Below are 17,430 nucleotides of genomic sequence, written 5' to 3'. Positions count from 1 at the left end.
CTCTTTAAAGAGGGGAAGCCAGAAAGTCCCTGTGCAACCTTACTTCCTCTGTGGAAAAAAAACAAAAACATCAAAATGCTTGACAGTAACACCACACTGTTCATAAAAATTGAGATCTTTATTTAAACCCAAGCTATGGTGTGACAGGATGTACAGTACAACATGTAACACAGTAATGATGGGGCATTGCTGGTGAAATGAAACTGAAAGCTGCCCTTTCTCAAAAGGTAAACTGTATGCATGTAATTTTCCTTCCTAAATAAAGGTCTGATCAAATATTACACCAAATTATTGTGTACTGAAAACTACACAAATGCAAATGTGAAATGCCACAAAGACTAAAGTAACCTTACTGTAATAGCAGAGACGAGAAGAAGGGAGGGACAAAACACTTGTAGAAAATATCAAAAGGTCCTAAAGCCTTTACATTAAAAAAAAAAAAAAAAATCCAACATCACAGTTACATCTTTTTCAATATCAATATTACAGGTTCTGAGCTCCACATGATTCTGGCAGAGCTTTTGACAAAATGGGTCAAGTGCAGCGGCGTCTGCTCTCAGGCGAACATGTCCTCGCGGTCGGCGTTGTAGATCTCGCCCTCCTGCAGTGAGGCAAAATTTAAGAAGTGCGAGGGTCGGTGGACTTCGTGGTAGAATTCCTTTGGGTTGGCCAGCTGGAGGTCATACTTCATGTTGGGATCGTGGCGCACACCTGTATCAAACAGAATTGACATATTTATTATTTCAGCTCATGCTTTCGAGTAGTGAATAACTAAATATCAAGATAATTGTGAAGCAAAAGAGCACACTAAAAATAAATGACGCTAGAGTGAAAACATCAATGCATCGTACTGATTTTTCAAAATAAAAATAAAAACGAGGGCACTGAGCACATGGTAGATGTGAAACAGTTTTCACTGTTTTACAGCAAGCAATACTAATATTAAAATAAAAACTTTGAATACTGACCCATGAAGTTGTAGTTCCAGGAGCACTGGCCAGGTACCATGAAGAAGCCCAGGAAGCGATCAGACAGCAGCATCTGCACTCTTTCATAGTGGGACGGTAGGTAACCTTTGGGGTTGTTGCCCTTGTCCGTGTTCTGGCGACCCCATTCGTACCCGCTGGGCGTCAGTTTGTAGGCAGTGAGCGTGCATGAGCCTGGAGTAAAGCTGAAAAGCACAGAGAAAACACACTTAAGTGCAAGTCAACTATCTAAAAATGTAGATATAACTACAATTTCTCTTAAAGTTTACAAAAGCAAACCAGGCTTGTGCATTTTTAAAAGTTTAATTTAGGCAGCATTAAGAAGATACTTGAAACTCTTTTCTATGTCAGGAAAGTTGCAATAAACTTTTTAAATCAACATGCAAATAAAAAACAAAAGAACTGTTGGCCTACGTAGTTCTAGTGTCAAATGTTTTACTTGTACCATATGTGATATACTGGAACAGAAACTAACCATCATTGAGCTGATACTTTATTTTTACAAATTAAAAAAATAAAGTAATGTACATTTATTATAAAAAAATTTGAAAATGTGTGTGTGTGTGTGGTGGGAAATAAATAATTACATTTGAAAGTCAAAATGTGTGTAATATTTTGTTGACCAGTGCACACTGAATATTCACGACAAGTTTCAGAACAATGAGACAATAAATAAGGGAGGCAAAGCGACTGAAGTTATACATTAATGTACAGTATTTCTTGGAGATCTTTTTTTTTTTGACAAATTTGCAGAAGTCAAAAACTGAAAATCTGCAACATCCTGCAGACCCTTTTCCTATTGAATACTCATACCAGAGTTGGCCTGGGAATAAAGGAGGTGTAGGGATTAAATGTAAACATCAATATACAGTATTTCTGTGATTAAAAAATTCATTTAAAAACCAAAAATCTGTCTTCCCTATTTTGCAGCCTGGCTCGTATTAGATAAACTGCACTGACTGTCATCTGTCATCAACAGCAGAGCTAATAAGAAGGCTACAGATTACATTATTTAAAGATGCTTCAGAAGATTATAATCTAAATAGAGGGACTTCCAAGTAGAATCACTGTATGAAGTATTGAACCTATGCAACCTGCAAATTGTATTTTTTTAAGAAAAGAAAGAAAACATGCTACAGATTTCATTTTCTATAATATAAAATAATAAAGCCTACCTGCAAGTGATGATGATGGTCTTTTCTCCATCCCATGAAGGGTTATCAGCCATGATCTTAGCGTGCGTAGTGACATCTTGTGGGGACAGCTGTGGTGATTCATTAGGCTGCGTATGGATCCAGCCAAGGGGCTCCATTTCCTGTTTAGAAAAAATAAAACTATAAATAAAACTTGAAAGCTGGCACAAAGCAGCCAACACAACTAATCCTGATCAATTAGTAAGAATAAACTGGAAACTTCTCTCTGCATGTGCCTTACTTTAAGGTATTCATGACCAGGCAGTTGGTTGGGCAGGTGGACAGTCTGGTGAGTCCCCCACTGAGGCACCATGACAATACAACGGATCTCCTTCACCTGGGGGTTGTCAGGTGGGCTGGTGCCATACAGGTAGCCTGCAATCTGGACCAAAACAACATGGTCAGCATTTACAGGACTAACTTGTTACAATAGATTTAAGATTTTGAATCTTAAATATATATTATATATTGTGTGTTATAATTGTACAATAATATAACAGATTCAGACCTGTGCTCGTAGATCTGAGATGCAGATGAACTTCTTGAGGACATTTTTGGGCAGGATGTAGGTGTAACCCGTCTCCTTGATGTCATCAGATGAAACGTAGATGTGGTTGGTTCGGAGATGGAGGTTGGCAGCAGATATGGCCCTGACAGGTAAAGAAAAATGAAAAAAGAAGGGAAAAAAAAGAAAAAAAAAGATGTTTCTTATGGCTCAATATTTAACTTAACCACAAGTGAAGAACTGCTTTAAAATGAAGTCTGAAATCCAAATGCTGCGTGCATACCTGACTCTCCACTCAGTTTTGGATGAGAAGGTCTGGGTCTCGTAGTTGGAGGTGGTGGAGGTGATGATCTCGTCTCCGTGCTTGTTGACCGTGCGGGTCTGTGTGGCAGTGAGCTGTGACTGTTCTTTGGTCTGCTTCTCAATCTCAGCAATTTGCTGGCGCTGTTGTGATGGAGCGGAGATCTCCATACCCAGGATGATGTCACGGATCTCAGACTGGGTCAGCGAAGCCACGTTCACACTGAAAGGAGACACAGGAAATACTGACCACAAAACTCATGTCTTTTTTTTTCTTCTTTAAGTTACAGAATAGAAAACAAGCAGCCATTTGAGGTACACACTGCAATTAGTTTCTGCAAAACCTGTCAGCTCAAACTGAAAACTTACTTGTTCTTTTTGCCATAGTCGGCCAAAATGAGATCTTTGAGTTGCACTTCCACCTTTATCCACTCCTCATCAGTGAGCGTGGGCCAAATGTGATGGGGCTCAGTGATAGTTGTTTTGTCAGGTTTAAGGATCACCTTGGCACGGTCATTGTTGACGTGGAGCGCTCTGAGGATCAGGATGAGTCGAGAGAAGGCCTACAGAGCAGACAACCAAACAAACTATTTACACAGGGAAGGGAGTAAGGTCACTTAACCAAAAACAAGTGCACCACAAAGAGTTACGCTCAGTATCAGCTCGGATCATCGAGTTTGTCTCAATGTTGGAATTTTCCAGAGGAACAACTTCAGATTAATTGAGATTAATACAGTGGAAAAAAACTCACTGTGTAAGATGAGATGGTCTTCAGCCAGTCATCATAAAGGTTGAACAGCACCATCTGTGGTTCTGTAGCCTTCAGGATCAGGTCTCCAAACTTCTCCACCTTCAGACAAGCCTGGAAGGGTAGCTGCAACTCCGAGCCTTTGATCACAATGTTGGGGAAGTCAAGCAAGTGGACCTGGACAGGGAGAACAATGGCATCACAACCGGAAAAGCACAGCAGGGTGGTTTCAACTTTCAAAAATTACAGTGAGGTGAACCTCTGAAGTGTTATTAGTATAAGAGTGCCTCACCTCCAGAGGGTCAAGCATGCCCTTCCTGGTCACAATGATCTGTTTGGGCTGCTCCTCCACTGGGAGGGAACGAATCAGAGCAGCCACTTCCTCAGCTGTTTTCCACTTGGCCAGCTACAGAGATAAAACAACCAAGTTATAGACCTTTGATAAAAAATAGGCACCCCTTCTGTATTACTGCCACAAATCTAACAGTCACATTAATGGTAAGAAGGGTATTGCATGTGCCTGTGCCACTCAAAAGGATCATAAACAGTACACAGCCTGCTATTATCAATGCAACAAGCCACGCTGTATTTCTGAAAGTAAGGGGAGGTACCTGTCCCAGACGTTTCTGCCCAGCCCACACAGAGGTGTGAATGATCTTGAGGAAGAGTTGACCAGTCCTGGGGTTGAAGATGAAAATGGCTCCATTGATGGGCTTCGTGGTCAAGTTACCCTCAAAGGTCTGTTGAGATATATGGTCCATTAAATGTAGTCACATATATGCATATAGCCTCCTTTTTTTATATTATACAAAAGCAACATATCCAGACACTTTACTTTCTTACAAAATTAAAAGCACCTCTTTACCTTGTGGATCGTGACTCTGTAGACATTTGTGTCATCCACAAACCAGATAATCTGGTTAGAAAAGAGTTCACCGTAGTTCTGTGAGGACAGGTACGGCTCAGTGGGCTCGGAGGAGTACAGTTGCAGACCTTTGCGGATGCGTTCCCTGAGTACATACAGGGCAGGGTTGGCTTTCATGATCTTGGCCATGGCCTGCTGAATCAGAGGCTTCCCTCCAGGGAACCAGTTACCATACGCACTACAGAAAAAGAACATAAAATGCAGGGTTTAAGTAAGACAGAAAACATGATTCTTATTTTCAAAAAAGCCAGTGCATAAAAAGCCATCCTAACCTGTGGAGGTTGTAGGCAAGATCAATAGCAATGAGCACCCCAGTGGGAGAGGGGTAGATACTCATGTTGTCTGTGGTGTAGTCCAGGAACTTGGCCCTGGCATAACGCTCAATGTCATGAGAGTCGTAGTCACCCCATCGGAGCTGAATGTCAATCCAGTACTTCTGTGTGGTGGTGCTGTCCATCACGTCCCTGCAGGAGGAAGTGAATATTTCAATTTACACAAGTCTAGACAGTTTTTTTTGGAAGTAATTTATGTTTCATCCCCAAAAACAAAACCACTGTGAATATCACTCTTCAAGTCCTACTTTGAGTCAGCAAGCAGAGAAGGTCGGGAGACGTTCCACTTGTATGATGCAAAGAGGAGGATGTCAGCGCAAGATGAGTTCATCTTGTATGACTTCCTGGGGTGGATGGTCTCTTTCTGCACAGTCTCGATTTCCAGAGCATCGAGCTCCTGGTCAAACACCTGGAAACCAGAATCAGAAAAACATACTAATTGAAGTTTTGAGTTACAGTTACCCTTGTACTGAGGGAAATGTAGGGTAAATGAACAAAACCTACTTGACAGAGATCCATGACAATGCTCTCATGAATCTTCTGCCACAAGTGAGCCCTGAAGATCTGAATGAGGGAGATCTTTAGCGTGGGGATTTTGCCATGCATAAAGATTCCTGTCAAGTCGAGCTGCACTTGGAAACCCACGTACACCTAGGAACAAAAAACATACATACTGTAAGCCACTACAGACAAAATACACCATCTGTAAGATTTTTTTTTTTTCTTCCCCCTGTACTAACATTGGCTCTGTTGATCGTAGGTGACCACCAAAGTGTGAAACGACGATTGGGGATTTGGTTGAGACCAGATCTCTGGGCATTAGTCAGCTTCTTCCACTTCATGGATTCCTCAAAACCACTGGCCTTTTCCCTAAAACACAGAAAGAGAGAATCTGTGTTGTTAAAGGAAATGAATTAAAAGGCACAACAAATTAGTTCCCTGGTAATTATACAACCAGATGTATAAAGAAAAGCACACAAAGTGATGCATGTGTAAAGTGTATTCTCTGATGCTTTGAATAAATTCATTTTGGGAAATACTCTAAGTGCTCTCACCAGAACAGACCCTCCCAGGTGGGGAAATAAGTGCCTTTGAAGAGTGTGTGCTCCAGAATGCCCTCCACGCCACCAAGCGCCTGGATCATGTCTGTGCGGTAGTTGTTCAGGTTCCACAGTTTGCCGTCGTGTCTCTGGTGGGTCCACCAGAATGGATTCTGCTTCAGCACCTACGTTCAGTCAACAAAGAATATACAATCAATAGCTGCATGTTGCTAAATGATAAATATAATACTGGCATATAAACATACATTTTCACACCTAAGAAACAAATCTGTAAACATTTTTGTTGATTACTATACCATAAATGTCAAAACAACTGGTACAGAGCGCAAATAAGACCAAGAGTCTAAGTAATCTACTTGGGTTGACTTGGAAAAATACCTAAATTATCAGAAGGCACTTTTTATTTTTACATAGAAGACATAATTTAATCTCAGCATATTTTTGCTCACTGTCGCCATCATACCTGATACTGTTTAAAGTCAGTTCTGACTCTCCAGCCTTTGTCATAGGCCAGTGTGTGTCTGTCCTTCTGGAAAAGGGTGTTAATCCTGGGGATTCCTCTATCCCATGAGTCCTCCAAATCCTCCAGAGTTAGACGTCTGGAAGAAAGACAAAATACTGGTTATTATCTTGTCTAGTTTTAGCAACAATTTTGCAGAAATAAAAATTTATTAGACCAGAAAAGTAGCTGCAGTGAATCCACATCAGATAAGCGAGTAATCTGCTGTACCTGTTCTGGGCAATGGCCTCCTGTCTCTTGAGAGCATACTCAGCCCAGACCCTCTGAGAGTCAATGAACTCACTCTCCCACGGCTGAATGTAACGATACAAGTTAGGGATCAGCTGGTCTTCTTCGTGGCTCATTCCAGACCTGAAGTGGGTGATGCCCACATCTGTCTGCTTAGACCACCTGGTAAACAGAGATAAATGAGTGTGATTGACTGAGGCACCACAGCTGAGTGAATTTACTGACTAGCAGTTCACACAGATCTGCATGGAGACTTACCGCAAGTCAGACTGTGGGATAAGCACGTGGCCCATGGACAACATGCCGAGACCGCCCAACTCTTTAGGAGTGTAGAAGACCACAGGAGGGAAGCGGCTAGGCATTTTGGAGTTAAGACCGATCTTAATACGTGTCTGAATCTTGTTCTCGCACTTCACCAGCAAGTCCAGGAGCTCCTGTGTGTTTACCACAGCCTCCCGAAAGTAGGTCATCAGACCGATCAGGGCCGTGTTCCACTTATTTACAATCTGAAGGTAAAAACATGTAGTGAGAGTTACTGGCTTTAAATATGGCTTCTGCCCACTTTCATTTTTAAAATCAATGTAATGTTAACACTCGAGTTTATGAAAAGCAAGATGGCTGCTAACCTTGGTGAATGTGGTGGATCCAGAAGCCATCAGGATCTGACGCACTCTGTTGTGGAAACGCTGCATTGATTCATCATCCACTCGCAGGAAACACTGTGCTGTCCGCTCTTTGGTTACCTGAGCAAATAAATACAAGTGAAAACCAAACCCATTTAAACAAAGAAAGGAAAATTTGCCTTTACATAAAGGTAGACACCATAGCTACTGCATATTTGTCAGCGTTATGATTCTCACCTCATTCTGCAGGTTCCAGACACCGTCCTTGTGAGTGAACTCCTCATAGCTGGTGCGACACTTGGGAAGGATGCGACACTCAAAGCCACACATGTTAAAGAGCAGGTTGGGGTTGTCTTTGCTGTACACAGACACAAAGCTGTTCTCCCACTGGACTGTGGTCACAGACCTGGGCAGGCGATTCTTGATGTCCCAGAACACTGCGCGTCCACTGGGAAGAATATTAGGCAAGTTCTCTCAAAGTCTACATCAATCTCATTATGTATAATATTCAACAAAACAAGCTAACAATAATTTACCAGCCGAAGAGTCAAAAGTTCAAGAAACTCACAGATTTACATCATGCTTCATCAGCCTCATGCGGGCATCACGAGGCCAGCACTTCTTGTTGTTGTAACCCACAATGTTCTCATTGTTGGGGTCTGGATGCTCGGTCAGATACCTCTGAATCAGGTCCCTGGCCTCATCAGCAGTGAACCTGGAATAATGAAAAGGTTGTATCACTTAGAATATATATATATATTTTTTTTTGTCACAATTTTGTTAGACAAAACAAGCCACTTTGGCAATGCAAAACCTACCTGAAGAAGATGTGGATACGGTCGATGTAGCGGCAGTACAGTCGGATTGGGTGGGCGCTCTCTGTAGCGGTGTCTTGGAAACTGAGGAAGTCATTGGGCATCTGAGGTGGGCCAGCCATCTCACTGGCACGGTGCAGGCCAAGCACCAGCAGATCCATCACCAAACCGTAATACTGCACAATGAATGAGGCAAACTGGAGACCCCTGATGATGCCGTAAGAGTTTGTGTGGTTCATGTCCTATGTGAGAGGAAGAAAGAGAAAAACATCTGGCTGTAAAACTCAAAGGTGAATGTGACTACAAACAAAACAAACAAAAAAAAAAAGAAACTGTTATCCTTAATGCTCTATATAAAAAGAAAAATTTAATGAATTAGCACCCCTACCTTGTAGTTGATGACCACGTTGTTCTTGGCTGTCATGTAATCAGCAATATTGTGGTCAACAATAAGACGCAGCAATCTGTTAAGCAACGTCAGATCAATCTTCTCGTACATCTTCTCATAGCGGGACTCGAGCATCACATTGCACTCTCCTTCTCCAGTCTCCCACACGTCCTGCAAGTTGTTGATGCCTGAGAAGAATAAACAAAGAGCTCTCAAATGAAGCTTTAAACACTATCAGATTATTATTAAAACTGACATTTTATTCTATATCCTTACTGAACTACTATACAATAGAATCCTACAGTGCAAAACAATTCCCTACAAACATAACTAGCCGTATTCAAGTCTGACCTTGGCACCACTTGTAGACCAACAGCGGTGGTGGTTCGGTATCAGCAGGTTTAATCCAGGGTGGGAACAGGCGTCTCTTGTCTGCTTCATACCACAGGTACTGGTCCAGGTAGGCATCAGTTATCTTCTCCAGGGGCTCCACATCATACACTGGCACCAGGTGGCTGTACAAGTCCATGAACTCGATACCCACCTACAAAAGAAGAAGTCACTGAGACTAATGGTGGAAACAAATATGATGGATAAGTAAACTTTATTTAAAAAAAATAAAAAAAATGTATTTTCCTCCAGTGTTCTCTCCTACTGTTTGAAACCAGAAACTTAATTCACAGAAAGTATCAGCACAGCCTGATCCTGACCTCTTTGAATGCTCTCTGTGTGAGCAGGTGACGTTTGATCCTGGAAAGGGCCTCGTGAGGGTTGTCATAGGCCTGCTCTATCAACCCTAGCTCCTCCCTCTGACTCTGGTTCAGACGAGATTTCACACTGGGGAAGGGACACACACACACACACACACACACACACACACACACACACACACACACACACACACACACACACACACACACACACACAATTATCAACTTAATAATGAGCAAAAACATACTCTGGCAGTTCTGGTGCCTGATGTGTGCTCATAAAGCTGGCAATGTCATCATCGTGTTTACCTGTATGCCTCTTTGAGCCTCTCCAGCGCCAGGATGAGCAGCTTGGTGTCGTGTTTGTAGGACAGTGGCGGGAACGGGATGGGCGAGAAGCGCCGACTCTCCAGCCAGTGCACAGTGGTGGTGTAAATGGCCACTGCCTCTTCTGCAGTGATGTAGGGACCATCCTGTTAGCAGAATACACATGCTTCAATTATATGGCAAAAAGTGAAGGACACGCATATTTACCTTTGATACAGAGATGCAATGAGATGCCTGTTAATGTGTTTGCATTGGGCTGTTAATAATAATCAGAACCAGTGTCTGAATAGCGAGGGGCCAGTGGCAAATGCAACCAGCAATAAAAGAATCACTATTCACTTTAATATTCCTCCAGTTCTTACGCACAGGCAGGCAGTCGTATGCAAGTGCGCCTTTGTAGGAGGACAACATTCAAAATCTCACATTAAACTTGACACTGCATGTATCCATATATATATATATTTTTTTTTTTTTTAATCTGCCAAAGCAGGCTGACAATCTGCAGCAATTTTAAGTTTATTTGTAAATCTAGATGTGGATAAGTTTAGGAACCAAAAAAGTATTCAAAAAACTATTTCTTGAAGGACTTGTTCATTTTTTGAGCTTTCTTCTGGAAGTGTTACCTTCAGGTAGTTGTGCTGTCTCTCCTGCTCAGCCTTCAGGTACAGACGAGTTAGTCTGCCCAGGTTCTTCTTGCACACCGTCTTGTCCACAGTGGCTCCGCGACGAATTCTCTCACGGTTGTAGTGGGCTGTGTTGGTCCACCAGTCAGCTTTGGCCTTCACGTATCGCAGAATCATGTTCTCAATAGGAGTGGGCAAACCCGGTACCTAAAGTTAAGGGGAAAAAGTATTTTAGGCTCATGTAAGTTAAAATGGCAATGTTTAACCATCTTTGTAATATTATAGCAACTTCATGAAGACACTAAGTGTTGTCAATATGGTTTTCAAATAAAAGAAAAAGATAATTATCATTAATCCCAAGCACAGAATAGAATGTGTCCCTACATTATTCTGATAACTTGATATTTTACACAAGTCACCAAGAATCTCAAATTCTATGTTCAAATGCACTGCTGTGATCAACATATAAAACTCAAATAAGTGATGCCTGAGGTGATCTCACCTTCCATGGGATGTTTGCTTTCCAGCACCTCCAAGACTCACTGAGGTGCTGCAAGATGGTTCTGGCCTTGTTCTGTTTAATACCCTCAGGCATCATGTCCAGTATGTCATGCATCACAGCAGCTCGCAACTCCAGGTCAAAGTGAGACTCCACACGCTGTTTGGTCACCGTCTTTGCGACACCCTTGGAGTGACGTCCTGCATAGGAAATGAGTGTAAAGCCACCACTGCTGCTTAAACTGCCATAGTTCCTCTCAGAGAATACCTCTATGTGTCTCACAAAACAGTTTGTTCCAAACAAAAAACATTTTTTTTTCATACCTTCAAACTGCCTTGCCAGCAGATTTCCAAGCCACCGCTCCAACAGAGGAGTGATGCCCCTCATGAAGAACAGCCACACTCTCCAGCCAGGGGCCCAGAAGCCACAACCTGGACCCTTGCCCACAGGACCCTGAAAAGACAAACAATAAAATTAAAACTTACATGTAATTGTGGTGAATATCTTATTATTTCTACAGACAATGACATCATCTTAAGTGTAAAAACTGTTGAGATAAAAAAAAATACATTGTATATTTACTCACAGTGTTGAACCGGTAGTAGATGAGATGCTTCAGGTCTTTGCACATCCGGATTTGTCTCATCAGCTTGTACTTGTAGCGGTACATGCCTGTCAGCTGACCCACATGAGCGAAGATGTACTGCAGCCCGTCGGCCAACTGCAACATAGAGACAAACCTCTAAATTAGCCATTTGTACCATGAATATGTAAACTATTAAATAAATAAATCACGATTTACAGAAAAGGCACTCTAAAGAAAAGGAAAAGACTCTTCACAAAATCCTTTATCAATAAAAAGGTACATTCTTGTATTTTACACTACTTTAATTAAAAGGTGCTCATACCACTACCCTGTGACAGTCAAGTGTAGCTAATTTTTATTTCAAGTGAATTTTGCCGTGCAAAATGTGTAAACTAACCTGGAAAGCATCAACATTTCCCAGTCTGTACTGCACGTGGCTGTCAACCACTAGCTTGCTTAGACGGAGGACCTCTCTGCACAGATGGAAGGCATTGCCGAATCTTGACTTCTTTCTCTCCTGGAGAAGGTAAAAGAAAACACAGCTGTAGGTCAATGATGGTTAAATGGAGTACAGTCAGACAGTAAACAACAAAAAAAACAAAAAAAGAATCTGTTGATTATAAACATTTAATAATAATAATAATTTAAAAAAAAGCTACATTTCATCTATATTCTTCTCATTCATTTACACACACCACAACATCAACAAAAGTTAGATTTCCTCTGTACATTGTACCTTTGTGGTCAATGTCTTGACAGGTTTCAGGTTGAAGTTGTAGTCCAGATGCAGGTAGTTGAGGTTCTTACGGTGGATGAGCAGATTGAGCATGTTGTAGCCCTGTCTGCAAACCTGTAGGCCCACCTCCACCCAATCCAGCTTGGTGGACTGAAAGAATTTTGTGGCCTTAAAGGAGCGGAACAAATACCTACAAAACAGAAGAGCGACAAGCTTTACAGAAAAAAACTTGACTGATGAGCAAAAAATAAATAAATAAATAATTAAATTAAATTAAAAATAAAAATCAGGGTTTAATTAGAAATGCAGTTAAAATAAATCTAATGATGCTCACCTCTTCTTCTGGGCCTTGGGTGGTCTGTGTTTGAGAGCATTGAGCACATAGTACTTCAACAGTTTCTGGTATGACACACGTACTTTCACTGGCTGTCCAGCAGGGCAATGCTCACGGTACCTATAAAATATTTTAAACACCAAACATTTAACATTTGTTAGACTTTATTTTTCTCTGACTGATGCAAAATAAAGTCTTCCACAAAGCAGACCTCTCTTCAAATAATGAAGTACTACATATTTACTCCTGTCCTAGAATGCTGGGAGTTTGCTCACCAGTTCTTGATCAGGGGAATATCGATGGCACGTCTTGTTCGGCCAGATCTGAGATTGAAGGGTCTCGGTGCCCACAGCAGAGCAATGCCATTGGCTGTGTTGTCTGTGTAGAGTGGGGTTTCTTTGAGGAAGGGCTCCACAAACTCAGGAAGCTCAAACTCCTCATCATCATCGGGCAGAGGCTCCTGACTCTGAGTGGAGATGGAAAATACAGTTAATCACTTTTAAGAAGAGAACCAATGCCATTCACCCAACTATAAAATAACTAGGAGATATCTGAACAGTGAAGGGTGATCTGCAGCTGCAGCCAATTAAAAAAAAAAAAGAAAAAAAGTCACCATTCATTTTATTATTCCTCCAGTTCTTACGCACAGGCAAGCAGGCCAATGCAAGTGCGCCTTTGTAAGAGGATACTCTTGTGTGGGGTCTGATTTTCTTTTTCTCAGCCAGCTAAGGCCAAAGGTAGATGATGCACAACACCTACCTTAACAGAATGTCTGTGTGAAATGGGGTTGATCAGCGGGTCAAAGTAGAAAGCAGGAAGATCTGGATCTTCTGTCTTGATAAAAACCACATTTGGTGTATGATACCTGCAAAAAAATGTTATGAGTGTTGCTTTCATACAGCCAATCTGAAAAATAACAAATCTGTAACATTAATAAGCAAGTCTCTCGTCTTGAATGAAGTAGTATTTTTCAGTAAGCTGGAACTTTTAAAAACCAGCACTTCTTACCAGGTGAGGTGGACGTGGTGCGGCAAGTTGTTGTACAGGTAGGGGAAGGCGATTTTGTACTCTGTCCTGATGGGCTGTCGGATGATGATTTTGTTGATGTCATTGAACTCGTTCCAGTCTTCATCCCTACATAAGAGACAGAAGAATCAGCTAAGAGACAAGCCATCTAGCATCCATTTCCATGTTATGTTTGGAATGAAAGAGGAAGGTCACAAGTGTTTAGATTATTCAGTTTATACAGGAGAAAGAACGTACTGGAGGTTGATGTCTCTGACCAGCGGCTCAAACTTTGGTCCCCCAGGGATGGCCATGTTTAAGGCCTTGGATGTGAAGAAGGCCTTCAAGTCAAACAAATAGAAGTAGTTTCTATCCACCAGATCTGTCAGGAGCTGATTGGCCAGACGGTACAGTGTGGACATCATGGGCAAAGTGAACTGCCAGCGACGATAAGTGGTGCCATTCACAAACCTGAGCAGGACACAGTTAATCGTCATTCAATGTTTCAAATAACACATATCTAAAAACCTTAAAATCTTTGTCTCTGAAGAGAGCCGTGGATGCTTACTTGGCTGTGTCTTTGAGGGGCTGGTGTTCATAGAACCACTCCACAACTGAACCATCTTCCTCTGGGTCAAGCTCCATCTGAATAGCCTCCAAGGGTTCCACATCAAGGATGTTGTCAGCATAGTCCAGTGGGGGCTCCTCATCATCAAATGGTGGAAAGCGCATTCGTTTGAAGTGCCGACGATCTCTCTTCTCACGACGCATCATGATCCACATAGTGCTGAGATTATGATCAGGACACAGTCAATTTTAAGTATTATGGAATACAAATGAGCACGGTTTACTTTATATACATTTTCAGCAATACAAATTTTCTCTTACCCCCACTGGGCAATGTAGACTGGCTCAATGACCCAAGGGATTTCATTGACAAAGGAAATGGCTCCAGTGATGTGATAGAGTACAGGCACATCTCGAATCTGTTCCCAGGGCATTGGCATGTTTTCCAGCAGCTTCAGCACTGCATGGGGCATGTACTTAAGGGCACTGTTCAACAAAAACAAATGAGCACAGAATGAGCATATGTTACCAAGAAGAAAACACTGACTTTGGTGTTAAAGAATTCATTTTTACCCAAGGTAGACCCTCTTGTCATGGCGAAACTTTCTATTGGTCATGTCTCCATGGTCCCTGATGATCTTGCGGACGTGTTCAGGTGGCATATCCTCCTTCTGAGCATCCACAAAGCCAAACTTTCGCTTTTCTGAGTAGCGCTTTGCCTGCAACTGTTGCCATTTTCTTGCTGTAAAGTCACAAGACATTTAACAATAGCAAAATTAATCCACCATTTGTGACAACACTTTTGTATTCATCAAACCATAAAAGACCTGCTTCCAATATTTAAAAAACAAACAAACAAACAAACAAACAAAAAAACCACACATACCCTTCTCTTGTAATTTTTCCTCAGACATATAGTCTGGGACTGGTGCGGGAGGGGGCACACCGGGCGGCACCGCAGGCGGTACACCTGGTGGCACACCGGGGGGCATCGCTGCAGGGACCCCTCTGTAAGGAAAGGCTGCTGCCATGGTGCCTCCTAATCCGAACAAATACATTTAACAATGAATTTAAATAAACACTTACTCTAAACGGTCAACCTTTCCAAGTGGATATCATGAAAACCATGAGAAGGGGTTGCACATGTCAAAAACAGCAAACTCTTTGCAAAATTTACTTTAACTCAAGCAAAAGGTCAAAAAAGTGATCAGAGACAGAAATTACAACAGCACATGGATTCTGTGTCTAGCTGCAGTAACTCACCGATTAAACCTTAAAAAGACAAATTTAACACGTGTGCTTAGAGCCTCGCAAAGTTTGGAAAATCGCAATACATTTCAGAGATCATAACTTATTAATTTGGTAGAAAATACATTTACTGCACATTAACTCGTCTGTGTAACTTCGATATTTTTGTGCTCATAGTCGATGAACTAGCTCCGTTAGCTTAACACGGCCTCCCGGATGGCACGAACTGCAACAAGCTGCCAAATTTTAACACCGCGAGACTAAAGTTAGCTCATTCACAAACAGCATAAACTCAAGATATTGTTCATAGACTGATACGCTATAATACATGCAACATATGCATCACAGTGTACTTCACGTTGGCACTCCAGCTACTGATTAGGCCAAGCGTGGAAGAAGCGGCAACTTAGCCATTTGCTAAAGTTAGCATCGCGGCTAACGATTAAGTGCTAGGTAAAAATAATAATAATAATATAATACTTTAAACCACACACACCTCGCTAACTTCACTTCCAGCGTTTGTTATTGTTGGAGAAAGCCTTCACCCGCACACAGTCAGCTAGCACAACATTTCTCCCTTATTGTCCGTATTTTTCCGCTTCACTGTGGCCCAAATCTACGCTAACACAAAACTGCACGACGCACGACGGCGGACACACGCTGAACTGGTTACAGTGGAATTCACGTAAGGCAGTTACGCTGGATATTTCTCACCGCTGGTATACAAGCTGCTCTACGTCGGGAAATATGCGTAAACGTAAAACAAACGCAACTTTGCTAATACCCGGATAATCCTGTTTCCGGCCCACTACTGCCCCCTGCAGTGTTGGAGTGCAGACTGTGGCCACACGCATGATTAGTCTATTTATTGTATTATTTCATCAAATTAAAAATAGTACGTTATAATAGTTTTTGTTACTTAGCTTGTTTTATTTGTGACTTGAGTTGACTGATTTCTTTTGTCATTTCCTTTTTGCCCGTTTACTGCCTTTACACTCATCTTTGACTACAAACACTGAATATAAATTGCTTCGCCCCAGTACAAGGACGTCCTAACATGGTTTTGATAGTGTTATTAGGTTTAGACTGACCCTAAAACACTAATGATTTGTGTTCTCCAAAAAAACAAAATGATTAAAAAAATAACAAATATAATCAATTTTATTAAGAAGCTTTCTCTTCAGCTCCAAAAGCAAATCCCTTTTCTCTGACTGAATTCAGGTGTTCCAATCTCTTTCATGGCCACAAGGGTATAAACTCAAGTACCTTCAGATTAGCTCAGGAACAGTGCCTAGAGAGCTTCGTGGAATGGGTTTCTATGGATGAGCACCTGCATCCAAACCAAACGCAATGCAAAGTGTCATATGTAGAAGTGTAAAGCACGCCGCCACTGGACTCTAGAGCAGAAGAGACATGTTCTCTGGAGTGAAAATCACGCTTGTCCGTCTGGCTATCTGATGGACGAGTCTGACTTTGGAGGTTACCAGAACAGTACACTGTAAACAGAGTGCTGCCAATTATTTACTGTTAAAAAGTTTAAACTCCAATGGAGTTGCCCCCCTCCTCCTGGTACTTCACTCTGCTGGGCAGCTAATGGTGATGATCGCTCTGCTCTCCATAGATGGCACAGCCACGGAAACTCACTCCAGTGTTCCAAAAGTATTCAAAATATGGAAATGCTGTGAAATAAGCACCTCGGGTACGTCTAACACGCAATTTATTTAGCCAGCAGGGAGTAATAGAACACAAATGTAAGGTTAACAGGGGCACACAGGTACAGAAGCCGAGAGCGGCCATAGAACGTATAAACTTTTTTCTGATGGTTTTCTCGAGATAACGAGTTATTTATTTCATTATCACGAGATAACGATTACCGTTTTCTCGTGATAACGAAAAAAATATCTCGTTATCACGAGAAAACGAGAATAAATAATAATAAAGATGAGGAGTCAGAAGATTTTATTGGAACTGACAGAAATCTTGCTGTTAAAGACAACCTTGGGTTCATCCTATATTATTAGCACGAAAGTCCTCTCTATCCGTCTGTTTAACGTTAGTCTTGCGCCAACACGTTCCCATACGGCTGCCTTTTATGTGTCAATCAATAATCACTGGGTGAAGTGTCATATAATATAGGAAAGTCAAACAGCTAAAATGATTCTTTCCTTCAT

At 41.7% G+C, this 17,430-nt stretch overlaps 2 protein-coding genes across 3 annotated transcripts in view; both read right to left on the bottom strand.

Annotated features, from left to right (window-relative positions):
- The window catches only part of LOC115789953 (RILP-like protein 1), a 110,023-nt gene that overhangs the window by 7,330 nt on the left and 85,263 nt on the right, over positions 1-17,430 (bottom strand). The gene's annotated exons all lie outside the window — the stretch shown is intronic.
- Positions 123-15,932, bottom strand: prpf8 (pre-mRNA processing factor 8). Of its 2 annotated transcripts, XM_030743542.1 has the most exons (43): positions 15,756-15,932; positions 14,898-15,050; positions 14,585-14,753; positions 14,333-14,497; positions 14,013-14,231; positions 13,703-13,915; positions 13,448-13,573; positions 13,199-13,304; positions 12,715-12,905; positions 12,440-12,559; positions 12,106-12,295; positions 11,767-11,886; positions 11,370-11,504; positions 11,107-11,236; positions 10,787-10,983; positions 10,285-10,491; positions 9,644-9,807; positions 9,335-9,461; positions 8,976-9,168; positions 8,625-8,812; positions 8,240-8,478; positions 7,990-8,136; positions 7,659-7,869; positions 7,425-7,541; positions 7,057-7,304; positions 6,781-6,960; positions 6,514-6,649; positions 6,045-6,214; positions 5,730-5,859; positions 5,494-5,640; positions 5,238-5,398; positions 4,930-5,121; positions 4,598-4,835; positions 4,344-4,472; positions 4,025-4,138; positions 3,736-3,909; positions 3,354-3,547; positions 2,968-3,207; positions 2,688-2,829; positions 2,421-2,561; positions 2,162-2,301; positions 969-1,171; positions 557-711 (listed from the first exon to the last, which is right to left on the bottom strand). In XM_030743542.1, exons 2-43 carry the CDS (start codon positions 15,040-15,042, stop codon positions 557-559), a joined length of 7,053 nt encoding a protein of 2,350 aa, XP_030599402.1. In that variant the 5' UTR covers positions 15,043-15,050; positions 15,756-15,932. The 2 variants fall into 2 exon arrangements, with proteins under 2 accessions (XP_030599403.1, XP_030599402.1); XM_030743543.1 differs by lacking the exon at positions 15,756-15,932 and having other exon boundaries at positions 123-711; positions 14,898-15,042.

This window comes from Archocentrus centrarchus, chromosome 13 (assembly GCF_007364275.1).
Source record: "Archocentrus centrarchus isolate MPI-CPG fArcCen1 chromosome 13, fArcCen1, whole genome shotgun sequence".
In the NCBI taxonomy this organism is placed as follows: Eukaryota; Metazoa; Chordata; class Actinopteri; order Cichliformes; family Cichlidae; genus Archocentrus; species Archocentrus centrarchus.
Note: the sequence above shows the minus strand (reverse complement) of the source record. Positions and strands in the feature narration are given on the sequence as shown.